The 19,138-nt window shown below is 50.3% G+C and overlaps 1 protein-coding gene across 1 annotated transcript in view; it reads right to left on the bottom strand.

Moving 5' to 3' along the window:
* LOC144694990 (hexokinase-1-like) overlaps positions 1–19,138 on the bottom strand; it is a 222,828-nt gene that overhangs the window by 201,280 nt on the left and 2,410 nt on the right. Inside the window, exons 2-4 of the mRNA XM_078565820.1 lie at positions 14,036–14,184; positions 13,822–13,941; positions 2,198–2,293 (exon numbers count right to left, since the gene is read on the bottom strand). Of these exons, the coding sequence (XP_078421946.1) occupies positions 2,198–2,293; positions 13,822–13,941; positions 14,036–14,184 (365 nt within the window). The remainder of the gene's footprint in view (positions 1–2,197; positions 2,294–13,821; positions 13,942–14,035; positions 14,185–19,138) is intronic.

Raw genomic sequence — 19,138 nt, 5'->3', positions numbered from 1 at the left:
CACCTTCTTGCTGACCACAAACATCACCAACCACAACCTGCTAACTGACCCAAACGGTGAAGTCCCAGGTTTCAACCCTCCATGGAAAATCTGGAGACCCCCCCACTGCTTGAGGATGGGCCAGGGAAGATGTGGCCACAAATGGAATATTAGGAACAGCTCAAATTATGAAAGTGGGAATCCAAGTCAGACCATCGCCCACATACTGAACTAATGCCCTGAGAGATCCATTCCTGGTGACATCACAACCATTCACACTGCCTCAGCTGAAGCTGCTGAATGGATTGTTAACCTCAACTTCGAACAGCTTCCCCAAGTATATGAATAAAAAAAATGTCAGAATCTATCTAACTCAGCCTTTAATATATTCAATGATCCAGCCTCCACTATTCTCCAGGGGAGAGAATTTCAAACATTACAACACTCAGAGAAGAAACTCCTCCTCATCTCCGTCTTAAATGGGCAACCCCTAGTTCTAGATTCCCCAATGAGGGGAAACATCTTCTCAGCATCTACCCCCCTCAGAATCTTAAATGTTTTGATAAGACTATCTCTCAATCTTCTAAACTCCAATGAGTATAGGCCAAACCTGCTCAACCTTTCCTCATCCCAAGTATTAGCCTAGTGAATCTTCTCTGAACTGCTTCCAATGCAAGTACATCCTTCCTTAAGTAAAAAGACCAAAACTGTCCACAGCACTCCAGGCACAGACTCACCAATCCCCTGTACAGTTGTACAGTTTTAGCAAGACTTCCCGACTTTATACTCCATTCCCCTTGTAATAAAGGCCAACATTACATTTGTCTTCCTAATTCTTTGCTGCGCATTCATGCTAACTTTTTTGTGATTCATGTACAAGGACACCCAGATTCCTCTGTAACACCGTATTCTGCAGTCTCTCTTCATTTAAATAATATTCTAATTTTTGATCCTTATTGCCACCTTCATCCAAGTCATTAATATAGACTGAAAATAGTTGAGGCCCCAACACTGATCCATTAGTTACAGTTTGCCAACCTGAAAATGACCCTTTTATCCTGAGTCACTATTTCCTGTTAGTTAGTCTATCCTCTATCTAACTCTAAAGTGTTACCCCCCAACACCATGAGCTCCTGTGCATAACCTTTTATGTGGTACCTTATTGAATGCCCTTTGAAAATCCAAATACACTACACCTCCTGGTTCCCCTTTATCTGCCCTCAACAAGGCTTGTTACATCCTCAAAGAACTCGCATAAATTTGTTAAACATGATTTCCTTTTCACAAAAGATATTTGATGCTAATATAATACATAAATAATATAATATATTCCCATTATAATGTTTGATGCTGCCTGATTGTATTATGATTTTCTAAGTGTCCTACACTTGGGCAGGGGGTGGGTTGTGCACGGGGGGGATGAACAATTGGGGGATGGGCAGCAGGTTTGGTTGGGCAGTTGAGGGGAATGGGCAGTTGAGTGGAATGGGCAGTGGGGGGGTAATGGGCAGTGGGGTGTGTTGGGCAGTGGGAGTTAATGGGCAGTGGGGGTTAATGGGCAGTGGGGGTTAATGGGCAGTGGAGGACATTGGGCAGTTGGAGGGAAATGGACAGTGGGGTTTGCTGGGCAGTGGAGGGTAATGGGAATTGGGGGGGTAACGGCCAGTGGAGATAATGGGCAGTGGGGGATAATGGGAATTGGGAGGTGATAGCCAGTGGGGGGTAACAGCCAGTGGGGGGTAACGGGCAGTGGGAGGTAATGGCCAGTGGGGGGGTAATGGGCAGTGGGGGTAATGGCCAGTGAGGGGTAATGGGCAGTGGGGGTAATGGCCAGTGGGGGATAATGGGCAGTGGACGTAATGGGCAGTGGGCGTAATGGGCAGTGGGAGGGTTGTACACCGATAGTTGGAGAATCTTTCTAACTCCTGCTGCTCAGCCGTATCGTTTTCGTTGGTTCTGTTCTCAGTGGCCGGAATCTCAGTGAAAGTTTCATTTTAGCTCAGGTCACTTTTCTGTCACTTGCTCTGATTTTATCCTTTGTCCACTGGTGGAGATAAAACTGGTTCCTCAAGAATGTCACAACTTATTCATGAACTGAGCCTGAATATCAAAATAATATAAGAACATGTTATGCCTGCTATCGAAACCCAGACCACACGGCTCATCAGCAGATAGATTTCAAAAAGATAAAACAGATTTAAATCTGAGATAAACTCACCTCTCGTTTTGCAATTGCTTTGCGTAACAAGCTGATGACATCTTCTCCTTGTACTCCGTTGACAGAGTATCCTTTAGTCCAGGAAATGAGAGTACCCTGAATTGGAAGACCATCAAATATGAGATATGATCATGTGGAATATAAAAGATTCCAGTTACTCTCTCATTCTGTCTGCTTTCAATGAATAGTGGCTACTCTCCTTGTCCTTCATCTAATCTTTCCCAAAATGACAGTCAGATCACCTGTGACTACTCTGTTAAGCCAATCATTCACTGTGTCAGTACTGAATATTCCCAAGTTAGACAGAGCATGCTATCTGGTAACGCTCCTGTGAAACACCTTGGGATCTTTTATTGTTTACCAGGCTCCATAAGTGCAGGTCGGTGTTTAAAGGGTCAGAAGTCCTTCCAAGCTATGCCAAGCCAGCAAAACTTTCAGGACAGCACTGAAACTATTTCCCAATTCAGAAATTGAATGACACTGGGGGCTACACTATTCATCATTGGGGGGTGGGAGTCTACTTCATTTTGTTTTATTCATTCACGGGATGTGGGCTTCGCTGGCTGGGCCAGCATTTATTGCCCATCTCTAACTGCCCTTGAGAAGGTGGTGGTGAGCTGCCTTCTTGAACCGCTGCAGTCCATGTGGTGTAGGTACACCCACAGTGCTGTTAGGAAGGGAATTCCAGGATTTTGACCCAGCGACAGTGAAGGAACAACGATATATTTCCAAGTCAGGATGGTGAGTGGCTTGGAGGAGAACTTGCAGGCGGTGATGTCCTCATGTATCTGCTGCCCTTGTCCTTCTAGGTGGTAAAGATTGCGGGTTTAGAGATGCTGACGAAGGAGCTTTGGTGAGTTGCTACAGTGCATCTCATAGATGGTACACACTGCTGCCACTGTGTGCTGATGGTGGAGGGAGTGACTGTTGAAGATGGTGGATGGGTTGTTGATCAAGTGGGCTGCTTTGTCCTGGATGGTGTCAAGCTTCTTGAGTGTTGTGGGGGCTGTACTCATCCAAACAAGTGGAGAGTATTCCATCACACTCCTGACTTGTGTAGATGGTGGACAGGCTTTGGGGAGTCAGGAGGTGAGTTACTCGCCCCAGAATTCCTAACCTTCCAATCATTATGCAATCAGGCAGTTTCAACATGGTTTTGTGAAAGGGGAATCATGTTTGACTAATTTATTAGAGTTCTTTGAGGAAGTAATAAGCAAGGTCGATAAAGGGGAACCTGTAGATGTGGTGTACTTGGATTTCCAAAAGGCATTTGACAAGATACCACATCAAAGGTTACTCCAGTAAATAAGAGCTCATGGTGTAGGGGGTAACATATTAGCATGGATAGAAGATTGGCTGGCTGGCAGGAAGCAGAGAGTCCAGATAAATGAATCATTTTCGAATTGGCAAGTTGTAACTAGTTGGGTGCCACAGGGATCAGTGCTGGGGCCTCAAGTATTTATAAATTATATAAATGACTTGGATGAAGGGACCTAAGGCATGGTTGCTAAATTTATTGATGACACAAAATAAGTTGTGAGGAGGACATAAGGAGTCTGCAAAGGAACATAGATAGGTTAAGTAAGTGAGCAAAAATTTGGCAGATGAAGTAAAATGTGGGAAAATGCAACTTGTCCAGTGTGGCAGGAAGAATAGAAAAGCAGCATATTATTTAAATGGAGAGAGATTGCAGAACTCTGAGGTACAGAGGGATCTGGGTGTCCTGGCACATGAATCGGGGAAGTTAGTATGCAGGTACAGCAAGTGATTAGGAAGGTGAATAGAATATTGTTTATTGCAAAGGGGAATGGAGTATAAAAGCAGGGATGTTTTACTGCAGCTATTGGTGCGACCACATGTGAAATACTGTGTACAGTTTTAGTCTCCTTATTTGAGGAAGGAAATAATTGCATTAGAAGCCGTTCAGAGAAGGTTCACTCAGCTGATTCCTGGGCTGAGGGGTTTGTCTTATGAGGAAGGGTTGAACAGGTTGGTCCTAGACCATTGGAGTTTAGAAGAGTGAGAGATAATCTTATTGAAACATGTGAAGTCCTGAGGGGAATTAACAGGGTAGATGTATGATGTGGGATGTTTCCCCTTGTGGGAGAGAATAGATCTAGGGGACACAGTTTAAAAATAAGGGTTTAAAGAGTTTAAAAATAAGACTGAGATGAGGAGTTTTTTTTCTCTCAGTGGATTGTTAACCTTTGGAATTCTCCCCCCCCCAGAAAGCAATGGAGGCTGGGTCATTGAATATATTCACGGCTGAGTTCAACAAACTTTTGATTGACAAGGGAGTCAAGGGTGGAAGACAGGAAAGTAGAGTTGAGATCAAATCAGATCAGCCATGATCTTGTTGAATGGTGGACTAGGCTTGAAGGGCCAAATGGTCCTGCTTCTAATTCTTGTGTGTTCTTGTGTTCTAGCCTCTGACCTGCTCTAATAGCCACAGTATTTATATGGCTAGTCCAGTTCAGTTTCTGGTCAATGGTTACCCCCAGGATGTTGATAGTTGGGAATTCAGTGATGGTAATGCCATTGAACATCAAGGGGAGGTGCTTATTTTCTCTCTGGTTGGAGATGGCCATTGCCTGCCCATCTGTGTGAATATTACTTGCCACTTGTCAGCCCAAGCCTGACTATGGTCCAGGTCTTGCTGCATTTGGACATGGACTCCTTCAGTATCTGAGGAGGCATGAATGTTGCTGAACATTGTGCAATCATCAACAAACATCCCCACTTCTGAGCTTTTGTTGTAGAGTAAGTTATCACTGAAGCAGCTGAAGATGGTTGGGCCGAGGGCACTACCCTGAGGAACTCCTGCAAGGACATCCTGGAGCTGAGATGATTGACCTCCAACAACCACAACCATCTTCCTTTGTGCTAGGTATGACACCAACCAGTGGAGAGTTTTCCCCCTGATTCCCATTGACTCCAGTTTTGCTAGGGCTTCTTGATGCCACACTTGGTCAAATGTTGCCTTGATGTCAAGGGCAGTCACTCTCATCTCACCTCGGGAGTTCAGCTCTTTTGTCCATGTTTGAACCAAGGCTGTAATGAGGTCAGGATCTGAGTGACCCTGGCGGAAACAAACTGAACGTCAGTGAGCAGGCTATTGCTGAGTAAGCGCTGCTTTATTCACTGTCAGTGATACATTCCATCACTTTGCTGATGATCGACAGTAGACTGATGGGGCGGTAATTGGCTGGATCAGATTTGTCCTGCTTTTCGTAGATAGGACAGGACAGGACAGGATGTACCTGGGCAATTTTCCACGTTGTTGGGTAGATGCCAATGCTATTCATCACTTGTGGGGGGAGGGGTTATACATTCATTGCTGGGACCTGGATATGAATGCAGCCCAAACCGTGGAAGACCTTCTCTCTGCTGCCTGAAAAGTTCCCACATGAGGTGAAGTGGAGTAGCTTCAGTCCAGGTTCTTGAGATAATCTGCAGCATAAACTAGCCCAAGTTTGGGATGGCTTACAAATATCACTGAGCTAGGCCTGAGGATGGTGGCTAACAAAGACAAAAATAGCACACTGACATAATCAAGTATCATCTTGTGGGTTGACCTTGATATTAAGGAGACATTGGGTGGAAGCATCCCAGATTTGCACTAAGTGTGGTACTGGGTGGGGAAAACGACATTTATCCGCCGGCTGCAATGGCAGCTTCTCATGCCGTATCATTCCAAACCCACCACATTAATTATGCACTCCCCGGGAAACGCGCTGTTTCCATGGCGGGTGGGCTGTCATTCGCCCAGCATGCCATCACCTCACTATTTCATCACGCTGGGCACCAATCGCACACCTCTCAGTGCTTCCAGCCCACAACTGCTGCAAAGAAGACATGGCCCCGAAAGGCAAAAAGACTGCAGCCCCTCGATTCAGTGACGTGTCCCTCGAGTGCCTTTTGGACACAATGTAGGCTCACCTGATGTCCTCCACCTCCGCTCTGGCCGCAGGATGGGCAGTAACTTCACTAATCCAGCTTGGGAGGCAGTGGCAGTGGTGGTCAGCGACAATGCCCTGCAAAGGAGGACAGCCACCCAGTGCTGAAAGAGGATGAGTGATCTCCGTTCCGCCAGGGTAAGTCACTCTTCTCATCACTCTCAACTCTCACACTCACAAACCCATCACACATCCACAGGGATCTCACTCACTGCCAGTTCAAGGGACACCACCATTCACTCTCTCACACTCACCTTCATTATCCTCAGCCCATCCATGGGACCACTCATCACCCACACATGCCAGACATACTTATCATCTGGCCTGGCAGGCATCCTGCTTACACTCTCTCCATCTCTATTCATGCAGGGCAAGCTGGCACACAACAACAGGGAGAGTTCGCAGGCTGGTGGAGAAATGCCTGAAATCAATGTCCGCACGGACTTTGAAAACAGAGCCATCCAGCTGGCCGGTGACGATCTGGATCGGTCCTGTGCTGACGGTGAGGTCGGCGCTGCTCTACCAAGTGAGGATCCAGCAGTGCAACAGCCATCAGACAACCATGCTGTGAGTGATGTGTCCTGTTTCACAGGCCACTGCCATGCAATAAGTTCAACAATTGCTTTTGTAGGTACATCTGCCAAACAGCCGACAGATTCCATGACCCAGGGCCTCCAATCAAGCTCCGAAAACATCTTCTGAAGAGGAATCTGGGGGCACCCTCCCTGAAGTCCCATCACAGCGCTCACCCACACCCTCCACCAGTGCAGAGACACACACCTCGGTATGACCTAGCTTTAGAGTAGCCTCGGGATCACAATCTGGTGAGCACATTACACCTTCTGATCCAAAGCAGGTGGAGGCAGGGACTTCCCAGGTCCCTGACATTCGGAGGACTGCTGGAGGCCAGAACGTTGCTGAGTCCGAGTCAGATGATGACCCTCTGGACTCGGTCATGTCACAGTTGCTGCAGCTGCAAATGGCAAGCTCGGGAACATCAGGAAGGGATGTCCGCTGCACTCCTCAGATTACAAGGCACGATGAAGGAGTCCGTCCGTCTTCAGGCTGAGGTGATAGTGCCGGCATTGCAACGCACCGAGGTCAACACTGGTAGGATGGCAGCCGCCATGGAGACCTTGGTCCAAGACGTCACTCCTGCACTGCTGCGCGGGCTGAACTCAATCGCTGATGCCTTCAAAAGCGTGTACGCGAGAAGGTTGAGGGACAGCCCCACCTCTCTCCAGCTACCCCTTCTCAAGGAGTCAGCCAGGGGCCCTTAGGCATCCAGAGGGAGGAGGATCAGCAGGTGCACGCTCCGGGGCCATCCACCCACGCTACGGGTCCCATCAAGTCTCAGCCCTCCAGAGGACGCCCGCCAAGGTCATCACAGACAGGGCGTAGCAGCCAGCAGGCTGCCTCCACCTCTGCTGTGGATGTCGGGGAGCACCAAGGCAGGGTTAGGAAGGTCGAGAAGATGTAACTCTTTTGAGTCAACCAAATAAACTAAATTAACAAAATTGGGGACAAATTAAAAAGCAGCCTCTTAAAGGGAAACTGCAAAACAAAGACAAAATTTAAAGGAAACTTGCCAACATTAAATCAAAATGTGATTAAGAGGGTCAATAAGGCACCCCGGTCCTCGTGGTGCCCACCGAGCATGGAAGGCCTCGACGGTGCCGGCAGACACCACGTGCTCCCTCTCCAGGGACACCCGGTTACAAACATAGCCGCAGAAAAGGGGCAAACAGTTGGGTCGGACGACCCCCTCAATCACCCACTGCCTGGACCTGCTAATGGCCAACTTGGCCAGGCCCTGGAGCAGGTTCACAAGGGCGTCCTCCTCCCTCCCGGCCCCCATCCGGACTGGGTGCCCATAGATCAGGAGCGTGGGACTGAAATGCAAACAAAACATCAATATAAGGTTCTGTAAATAACTGAAAAGCCTACAACACCCTATTCATCCGTGGTCCACGGACTCCACAAGACCGCAAAAGAGGCAGGTGTCTTGGGAGCCCGTGAACCGACATATCCTACGGTTGTATGGGACTACTGCGTGCAACACCCTCCACCCCAGGTCCCTGATGGAAAGTGGGAGGACACCCCCGTAAAGGGCCCCCCCACTGGGGGACGTCTGCTGCCAGACGGCAGCAAGGCACGCCAGGGCGTGTCCGGGCAGCGGGCGAGGGCGAGGAAGTGAAGGGTGTGCAGCAGCAGCCCGTACAGGAAACCCCTCCGCGCCGTGCTAAAGGACACGGAGGGCATTTCCATGAGGCGACTTGGGTTGCAGGTCACCGGCTCCTGAGGGAGGGTTCAGGGCTTGGGGCCAATGTGGAATCCTGTCCGAATAGGGGTACACTCAGATGGAAGACCATTGCGCACGTGTACTACCTCGAGGCCCAGAATGGTGTCAGGACCGAGCACGACCGTCTTAAGGTCATGGACGACATTGGCCGTGAGCTGAACGTCCACCGACACGCGATGCGCCAACTCCAGTGGGAGTATCCAGCCCAATCCTCCACCACCCAGCACGTCCCCAATCATGGTCACCCCGGCAGCCACAGTCCTCCTCTCCATCAGCCACCAAAAGTGGCGGAGAGGCAGATTCCTGAGCAGTGGCTCTCTGACGATAGCCGCTACTCCTGACGGCGGAGAGCTGCGTCACGAGGCGACCATGTTCCAGACTTTGATCAGGTCCTAGTAAAAGACGGGCAAAGCCTGCAAGGAGCCACGAAGGCCCCTCAGGTCTATAAACAGGAGCTGCACGTCATAATTCAGGCCGTGCACCTGGCGGAAGAAATATGTCGCCAGGGCACACCATCTCGGAGGGGGCTCAACGTAAAGGTATCGCTGCAGGGCCTGAAGACGGAAAGTCGCCACCTGGGTGCATAGGCACACCAGCACCTGACCGCCCTCCCTAAGCGGGAGACTCAGAACCTCAGCAGCGACCCAGTGCAGCCTTTTATCCCAGGAGAAGTCGACGGGCATTCTCTGGATTTTTGTGACAAAGTCCGGGGGGGGTCAAAGTGACCAGCCGATACCACAGCATGGCGGCGATCAGCTGGTTTATGACCAGCACTCAACCCCGGTAAGACAGCACTCGGAGCAGTCCTGTCCAGCGCTGCAGGCGAGTGGTGACTTTGGTCTCCGGCTCCTGCCAGTTTGCCGGCCAGGATTCCTCAGCAGGGCAGAGATGGATCCCCAGGTAGAGAGGGCTGGTCCTGCTCCAGGTGAAAGGCCTGAGCTCCTCGGGTAGGGGATCCATCTGCCACGGACTGACCAGGAGTCCAGAACATTTGTCCCAGTTGATCCTGGCAGAGGACGCAGCAGAGTAGACATCCTGTCACTCGCGCATCCTCCGCAGGTCAGCCGGGTCCATGAGGATGAGGAGCACATCATTAGCGTAAGCCGAGAGGACCACCCCGATGCCTGGCCCGTGCAGAACCAATCCCGACAATCTCCTCCGCAAGAGGCACAGGAAGGCTCCACGCAGGTAGAATACAATTGGCCAGACAGGGGCAGCCCTGACGCACTCCCATCCCAAAGTGAAGGGGTGCCGTCAGGGACCCGTTAACCTTAACTAGACTCTCTGCGACAGCGTACAGAAGCTGGATCCTGGCGACGAAATGTGTCCCGAACCCGAATGCTCACAGGGTCCTGAATAAATATTTGTGATCCGCCCTGTCGAACGCCTTCTCCTGGTGAAGAGACAGGAAGGCGCTCGACAGACCAGTCACCTGGGAAAAATGGATAATGTCCCGGACCAGATGGTTATTATCGAAGATGGTACAGCACTGGACAGTGTAGGACTGGTCAGGGTGGATCATGTGGTCCAGCACGGTGCCAAGGCGAGAAGACATGGCCCTGGCAAAGATCTTATAATCCGTACTGAGGAGGGAGACCGGACGCCAGTTTTAAAGGAGGCGGAGATCCACCTTCTCAGGCAGCAGGGCAATAACCGAAAGGGGCATCTCCCCGGTTACGATACTCTCCCCCAGGACCCCCACATAGTTGTGCACCAGGAATTCCCAGAACACCCTGAAGAACTCCATGGTCAGCCCGTCCAGTCCCGGGGATTTGCCCCTGGAGAGGCTGTCGAGGGCGCCCAGATTTACAGGGGAGTCAAGCTTTCTGGCGCCCTCCGGGCCGACCTGCGGCAGGTCCTCCCACAAAACTCTGCGAGCGTCCTCACTGGACGGATCTCGAGAGAACAGGGCAGTGTAATAATCTCGGGCGATGGCCCTGATTCCCTCCGGATGCAAAACAAGGGATCCGTCATTGGCCAGCAGCGTAAGGAGATGCTGACGGACCCTATGCCCACGTCCCACCATAATCTCAAGGAGGGGAAGCCTCCCCACTTCCTTCTCCAGCAGGCACAGAAATGACGGAACGAGTCCAGGATCTGCTCGTCCTCCAGCAGCAGATTGTTAAAGTGCCAGTACATGGACCCCGTCCGAGCGCAGAACAGAATGGGTTCCACCCACACCAGATGGTGGTCTGAGTGCGGCACTTGCTGCACAGAAGCCGGTGGAACGCAGGACACGAATGCCTTGGAAACGTAAAGCAGTCGAGTCTGGATGCTCTGACTCCAGGTGACACGAAAGTGAAAACGCTGGAGTCAGGATGGAGATGTCGCCAGATGTCCACCAAGTCGAAGGACTCAACCAGGTCCCGCAACTTGCTCACACCAAACGAGCGGTGCTGGGCACCGTGACAGTCCCTGGCCTTGAGAGTACAGTTAAAATCCCCCCTGAGGACGATGCACTCAGCCACGTCGATGGAGCCCAGAAGAGTGGACACTTCCTCAAAGAAACTCGCTTGCTGCTGTGCGTCGAGATGAACGAACCAACCGGCCTGGCATCGGCTCCTTGACCCCCAAGATCTCCGGCTGAAAACGTGGAGCCAACAAGATAGCCACCCCGCCAGAATTGGAGGCTAGGTGACTGATGTAGACCCACCCCCCACCCCTCCGCCCCCCTCGCCACTCCAGGAGCCACGTAGCTTGTCTCCAGGAACGGTATGGGTTTCCTGCAGGAAGAACACCGCATGCTTCCCGTTGCGGAGAACCGAGAAGTTCTGGAACCTGCGCTGTGCGTCCCTGCTGCCGTGGATGTTGAGGCTGGCTATGGTAGTCTTCATTGTCAGAAGTATGTATTGCCATCACCATGCCTAGTGTAAGGAGGAGAGGACAATTTTAATCGCTCCTCTCCTTCAGGTGCCCAGCGAGAAACGTGTGGACCCTCCTCTTAGTGCTCCAGTCTAGCCCAGGGGCCTTGAGGGCCTCGTGGGTGGACCAGAACACAAGAGCAAAAGAATGCCACCGGTCCAGGGCTGACTGGACCTTGTCTCAGTGACTGCGATTACTGGCTAAAAAATCCTGGAGCTCCCGTAAAGGGATGAGAGGAGAATCAGTGGGGGTCACCAAGGAATCCATCACCTCACCCAACAATGACTCTAAGCGGTCCCCGGTGCTCACCACCGAAACCCCGCCCTCCTCCAGGATGTCTCATCCAGCTTCCAGCCCCTCCCCCGTATTGAGTATGGGGGCTGGTTCAGAGCTGCCAGTCGACTCCACCTCCACCTCTACCTTGATCCCACCCCCAGGGTCAAGGGCAGAGGGTCCTCTCTGATCTCCTCTTGGGGATATGGGCCAAAGGTCGGCGGCGGCTCAGATCCCCGCTCCCCCCCAGGCATTGGGTCACCCGGCAAGTCCAGAAAAAGCTACAGACCCAGGACAGAGACGCCCGGCATTGAAGGTTGGGAGGGAACGGGGAGGCCCTCCTTGCCACCGCCACCCGATGACCCAGTGGTTGGGACCATGAAGGGACTACTGCAGTCCCCTGGCGGGCCAGATGGCATCTCGGGTACAAGGTGAGTTGGGGTGGGGCACCACCGCAAGGGTGTTACCCTCACCGACTCCCAAGGGGCCCTGCTCAGGGGGCTGCAGCAAGGGGTGGGGGATTTGGGCTCCCCCCAGAGAGCAGAGCGAGGACTTGCGGGATGGAGACGCCACCACCTTTTAACTGGGGGAGGAGACACATCCGACCTCAGGAGTCATGAGGTCCTCCCCCTCCAAGGGGTGGTGTCTGTTCCGGGGTAGACTACGGGCTGTGGAGGCCTCCATCTGCGAGGCCTCTGCCACTTCGTCCAGCCCTTCCAGACGCTCCGCCCTCTGGGGTTTGGGCTGGTCAACCCTCTTTAATAGGACCACAGGCTCGGGATCGTGCCCCACCCCCACCAGACCCGGGAACCCGTGTAGGGACGACACTGGGCCCAGTACATGGTGCTGAGGAGCACACGGTTTTGGGAGCACGCGCGGACACGTCGCCAGGGCTGGATGATGTTTTTACCCTCAGGCTGGTGTTCCTGGGTGTCTGGGGATCAGAGTGGGTTTGGGGGGGGTCTATGGGGCTGCCTCCAGGTGGCGGGTCTTCCTCTGCGCCTTCTTGCAGCACGGGGTCTCTCCCCCCGGCCTCGCCAACAGCCGAGATGGCAGTGGCTGCCGGCGGCACCTCCCCTTGCGGGGAGGGAGATGGAGCGGTGACAGGGGGAGGAGCAGCGGGGGGAGGGGCGATGGTGCCATCCATGGCCGCCCGGATGGTGCTCGCGGCCTAGGAGATGGGGCAGTTCTTACGGACCTGCCCCACCTCCTTACAGGCATGGCACCACACACCCTCCGCAGTCGAGAAGACCCTATAGGCAGCCCCCTCACATTCCACATTAAAGGCCCCCTGCACACGCTCCTCCCGGGCCAGGCGGGCAAATACCTGGTGCCGGAAGGAGTACATGCAGCGGAGGGCCGCGTCCTTGAGGCCAAGCGGGATCGGCGCAGCCCCTGACCTGACCTCCCCCAGTTGATGGAGGGTTATAGTCAACTAGGGCTCATAATTGGCCTGATTTGGGGCAGGAAAAGTTCAAATGGGTGGGGAGCAGCAGGCTGGAGCAGTGAGGTAGAATTTAAAATTTTAACCCCTTCGTCACACTGCTGATGGAGCTGGGTCTAAAATCACAGGCCTTACTGGAGGCTGGACACTGCATCAAACCCATACTGACACTGGAGCCAGGGTGTGGGGGATAGCATTCAATTTTCTAACATTACTCCTTCTAACAAGAGCCATTCTTAAAAACAATGATGTCCTTCCAAATTCATTTGCTGCCAGGACTTTACAGTTAATTAGTGCTGCTATAGGTCTGACCCCATGACCCAGAGGTCAGCTCCAGTCCAGAGGTTACAGAGGTCAGAGGAACTCAATCTCTCTTGGATTTCATCTCGGGATGTCTGAATTACTGCAACACAACAATCAATGGGAACAAAGGAGCAATTTTAAGAGTTTAGGTACAACAAATAAAAGCAAAGTACAAGTGGAATCTTTTGCAGTGATCATGGTGAACACAATCTAGACAATGGAGCTGGCTGCCCATGTTAATCATGGACAGTGTCAGGGATAAAGAGAATTTTGGGATCACTCAACATGAGGCACCTGATACATTGGGAAACTGGATTCAATGGATAGGAATCAGCAACAGGAGGCAGGCTTATCTGCCCATTATTGCACCATCAGTGTAGCACTGACAACAACTGGCAGTCACAGGTTAGGCTGATAGCACAGGGTTCAGTTAGCTGTAGAGTGAACAACAAGCTAAACCTCTCTCCTCACCGCTCACTCTCACCTCATCCAGTTTGCTTTGTCTGCAGGGAAAGGAAAAAGTGAAGCCAAGTGGAAGCTTTTTATCCTTTATTTCCTCTTTCTTAATGAAATCTCCCAGGCATTCAGCAACGTAGTCAAAAAACTGCAAGGCAGACAAGGAAAGAAATGGTAATGAGTGGTGTGGATTTCTCAGTCTTTGTCTATCGTAGTTACAAGCTTTAAAAGAATGGAGTTACCTGTTGGCTGTTGCCAAATTTCAGATCCTCAGACATGGGATAGACCTGGCTGGTCGTGCGCACCACCTGCCGCCCATCTTCTGACACTTTGACCCTTAACACACGGAATATCGAGCCTCCTAAGTCCAGCGCCAAAAACTCTCCCTTTTCTGACACAAAACGTAAAGTTGGCAGTCTGACATTCGGCAAAGAACGGAGAATGACAAGCTTATCATAATTTATATTAGTAATAAAAACTTACAGGAGAAATCAATGGGACTAAAAACCAACAAAACTCCTGTACCATATCTTCTACATTCTGGGGTTTTACAAGAGGTGACTGCCACCTACTGGCTGGATTGGTAATTGACCATTTCCACTCCCTCCAGCATGATGTCATCACAGCCTCCCCTGGAGACCTCCCACACCCCCTGTCCACCCGACTACCCCCAACAACCCCCTGACCACCAGTCCACCCCCAACAACCCCCTGACCACCAGTCCACCCCTCATCCACCCCCTTGTAGAAACATGGTCTGGGAGGCTTCTTAGTCAAACAAAAGGAACTTTTCATTCTCTCAGGTCCAACCCTGACATTGTCATCAAACCTGCTAACAAGGGTGGTGCTGTTGTTGTCTGACGCACTGACCTCTACCTCGCAGAGGCTGAGCGTCAACTCACAGACGCTTCCTCCTACCTCCCCCTGGACCATGACCCCACCACTCAACATCAAGCCATTGTTTCAAGGATGTCATTCAAACACCCTCCCCTTACACCATTCACACACACCCTCCCCTCCCCCCATTCACACACACCCTCCCCTCCCCCCTTTCTCTCACACCCTCCCCTCCCCCATTCACTCACACCCTCCGCTCCCCCACTCACTCACACTCTCCCCTCCCCCATTCACTCACACCCTCCGCTCCCCCATTCACACACACCCTCCCCTCCCCTCCCCTCCCCCCGTTCACGCACATCCTCCGCTCCCTACATTCACGCCCACTCACCCCTGTCCCATCCATGAATACTCCCCCCATCTCCATTCAGGCATACTCTCCCTTCTCTTCCCCCCATTCAGGCACACCCTCCCCTCCCCTCCCCCCGTTCACGCACTCTCCCCTCCCCTATTGACATACTTTTCCCTCCCCTGTTCACACATACCACCCTCTCCTCCCCAATTCACAGATACATTCCCCTCGCCTATGCATACACACTCTCCCCTCTCCCCATTCACACACTACTCCTCTCCCCATTCACATGTCGGATATAATTGGCTGATGTTCAGGATAAGCATGTGTCTTATTTAATTGTTGCAATGGAGAATTCTGTAACGGAGAACGTTTCGAGGCCATCGATTTACAGGTTTTGTAAAAAATCTACAAGAGCAGGTCAGAGGTGGGAATTCTGCAGTGAGTAACTCACTCCCTGACTTCCCAAAGTCTGTCCACCATCTACAAGGCACAAGTCAGGAGTTTGATGGAATACTCCCCACTTGCCTGGATGAGTGCAGCTCCCACAACACTCAAGAAGCTTGACACCATCCAGAACAAAGCAGCCCGCTTGATTGGCACCCCATCCACAAACATTCCCTCCCTCCCACCACCGACACACAGTGGCAGCAGTGTGTACCATCTACAAGATGCACTGCAGCAACTCACCAAGACTCCTTTGACAGCACCTTCCAAACCCACGACTACTACCATCTAGAAGGACAAGGGCAGCAAATAGATGGGAACACCACCACCTGCAAGTTCCCCTCTAAGCCACTCACCATCCTGGCTTGGAAATATACCGCCATTCCTTCACTGTCGCTGGGTCAAAATCCTGGAACTCCTTCTCTAACAGCACTGTGGGTGTACTTACACCACATGGACTGCAGCGGTTCAAGAAGGCAGCTCACCACCACCTTCTCAAGGGGCAATTAAGGATGGGCAATAAATACTGGCCCAGCCAGCAAAGCCCACATCCCGTGAATGATTGAAAAAAAAGGCTTAGTGCATGTAATGGAAAACAGTCAATATTTGTCCATTGTGAGATTGTAAGCACTGCAGAAGGAAACATTAATTAGAAAAAGATATCAATAGATTAATGGAATGGGCAAATTTGTGGCAAATGGATTTCCATTCAGGAAAATATGAGGTCTTCTACTTTGGACCTAAAAAGGATAAGCATGGTACTTTTGAAATGGCTAGGAACAATGGCAGTTCAAAGAGACTTTGTAGGTCCAGGTACATAGACATTAACAGATACACAAAGTAATCATAAGGGTTACTGGAATGGTGGCCTTAATATCCAATGGGCTAAAATGCAAGTCACGTTTCAGTTCTACAAAGCCCTGATTAGCTTACACCTGGAGTTCCTGTGATACTCTGGGTGCTGCACTTTAGTGATGAGATCCTGCCCTTGGAGGGAGCGTATTATCAGTTAACCAAAACGACACTCAGACTTCACAAATTAAACTACGTGGAAGGATTACACAGACTAGGATTATATTTCCTGGAATTTGGATGGCTAAAGGGTGACTTGTTTAAAGCTTTCACAATTAAAAGGTAATTTAAGAATTTCAGGAGTGAATTAGGAAATCCTTTTCCAGGAAATGATAATTGATGTTCAAACAATTGTTAATTGTAAATCTGAACTTGTAAGATTTTCGTTATCTGAAGTTATAGAAGGATATGGGGAACAGATGGGCATATGGAAATAGGTCACAGATCATGAATGGTGTCACTGAATGGTGGAACAGATGCGAGGAGTGAAAGGGCCCCCTTCTGTTATTGTCTTCCTGTATGAATTCTGAAAATTTATTGTGTCATTAAGACAAATGTGGTTTAGTTCAGTACATTAGGGTTCTTCAGGCCAAAGTCAATAGGACATGTCATCAGTCTGAGCCAATTGAAGAGACAACGCAGCTGTGATAAAAAATAGAAGCTGCTGGAAGAACACAGCAGATCAGGCAGCATCTGCAGAGAGGCGCAGAGTTCATGTTTGAGATCGATGATCTCTCATCAGAACATCTGAGTCGTGGCTAGGGAGAGACATGTCTGTTTAACATGCCAGTATCTAGAACAGAGTATAAAAGTTTATAACCATGCAAAATGATCTTATCTTTAAGGATATTATCTTTATATGGCAGATCCAGTTAAATTTCTGGTCAACATTGACGTATGTTGATAGTGGGGGTGTTCAGCAATGACATTGCTTTTGAATTCCAAGGGGAGATGGTTAAAGTCTTGCAGCATTAGGGTGATCAAGGTTGAAAGGGTTAATGTGTGGGACTGTGGAAACAGTACTGCCCACATGATGCTGTAAGATATAATGGACATATACAGGACATACAGGTATACAGAAGTATACAGGATGTACAGATATATAAAGGCGGCTTTGACCAAGTAACACATAGTCACGTATATCTGTATGTAGTTCTGTTTACCCATAAGTCAGTTATAGTTCAGACATATCAATATCTCAGTAATCATTCCTCAGCCAGTCACAACCAACATACAATAATTCTCTCCTGTTGGGGATGGTCATTGCCTGGCACTTGTGTGGCCTGAATGTTACTTGCCACTTATCAGCCCAAGCCTGGATATTGTTCAGGTCTTGCTGCATTTTGACATGGACTGCTTCAGGAGCTGAGGAGTCCCGAATAGCACTGAACATTGTGCAATCATCAGCGAACATCCCCACTTCTGACCTTATGATGAAAGGAAGGTCATTGATGAAACAGCTGAAGATGGCTGGGCCAAGGACTATACCCTGAGGAACTCCTGCAGTGATGTCCTGGAGCTGAGATGACTGACCCCCAACAACCACAACCATCTTCCTTTGTGCTAGGTATGACTCCAACCAGTGGAGAGTTTTCCCCCTGATTCCCATTGACTCCAGTTTTGCTCGGGCTCCTTGATGTCTCACTCATAACAACAATTTGTAAAGCTCCTTAAACGTAATGCAGTCCCCCAAGGTGTTTCACCAGAAGTGTTAGAAAACAAAGCATGACACTGAGCCACAGAATGTTGGATGACCAAAAGCTTGATCATGGAGCTTGGTTTTTGCAGGTGTCTTAAGGAAGAAAGTGAGGTAGAGAGGTGAAGAGATGTAGGGAAGGATTTCCAGAGCATGGGGCCAGCAATGCTGGAGCAATAAAATCAGGGATGCTCCAGAGTCCAGAACTTGATGGGCTGCAGGGCTGAAGGAGATTACAGAGATCGTGTAAGGTCATGGAGGGATTTGAAAGCAAAGATGAGAATTTGAAAGTTAGGATGGTGCTTGACAGGAACCAATGTATGTCAGTGAGCAAAGAGGGTGACTGGGGAATGAGACTTGGTGCAAATTAAGACATGGGCAGCAGAGTTTTGAATGATCTCAAATGTACAGAGGAATGTAGAAGACCAGCTACGAGTGCGTTGAAATAATCACTTCTAGAGGTGATGAAAGTGGTCCAATGCTGCCTTGATGTCAAGAGAAGTCACTCTCACCTCACCTTGGAAGTTCAGCTCTTTTGTCCATATTTGAACCAAGGCTGTATGAGGTCAGGAGCTGAGTGGGCCTGGCGGAACCCAAACTGGGTGTCAGTGAGCAGGTTATTGCTAAGCAAGGGCCACTTGATAGCACTGTTGATGACACCTTCCATCATTTTACTGATGATCGAGAGTAGACTGATGGGGTGGTAATTGGCAGGGTTGGATTTGTTTTGCTTCTTGTGTACAGGACATACCTGGGCAATTTTCCACATAGCTGGGTAGATGTCAGTGTTGTAGCTGTACTGGAACAGCTTGGTTAGGGGCGCGGCAAGATCTGGAATACAAGTCTTCAGTACTATTGCTGGAATATTGTCAGGACTCATAGCCTTGCAGTATCCAATGCCTTCAGCCATTTCTTGATATCACGCAGAGTGAATCAAATTGGCTGTGGACTGGCATCTGTGATGCAGGGAACCACAGGAGGAGTCCGAGATGGATCATCCATTCGACACTTCTGGCTGAAGATTGTAGCAAATGTTTCAGCCTTATCTTTTGCACTGATGTGCTGGGTTCCTCCATCATTGAGAATGAGGATATTTGTAGAGCCTCCTCCTCCTGTTAGTTGTTTAATTGACCACCACCATTCATGACTGGACTATAGGGCT

This window comes from Cetorhinus maximus, chromosome 20 (genome assembly GCF_964194155.1).
Source record: "Cetorhinus maximus chromosome 20, sCetMax3.hap1.1, whole genome shotgun sequence".
In the NCBI taxonomy this organism is placed as follows: Eukaryota; Metazoa; Chordata; class Chondrichthyes; order Lamniformes; family Cetorhinidae; genus Cetorhinus; species Cetorhinus maximus.
This window is presented reverse-complemented; position numbering and strand designations above follow the sequence as displayed.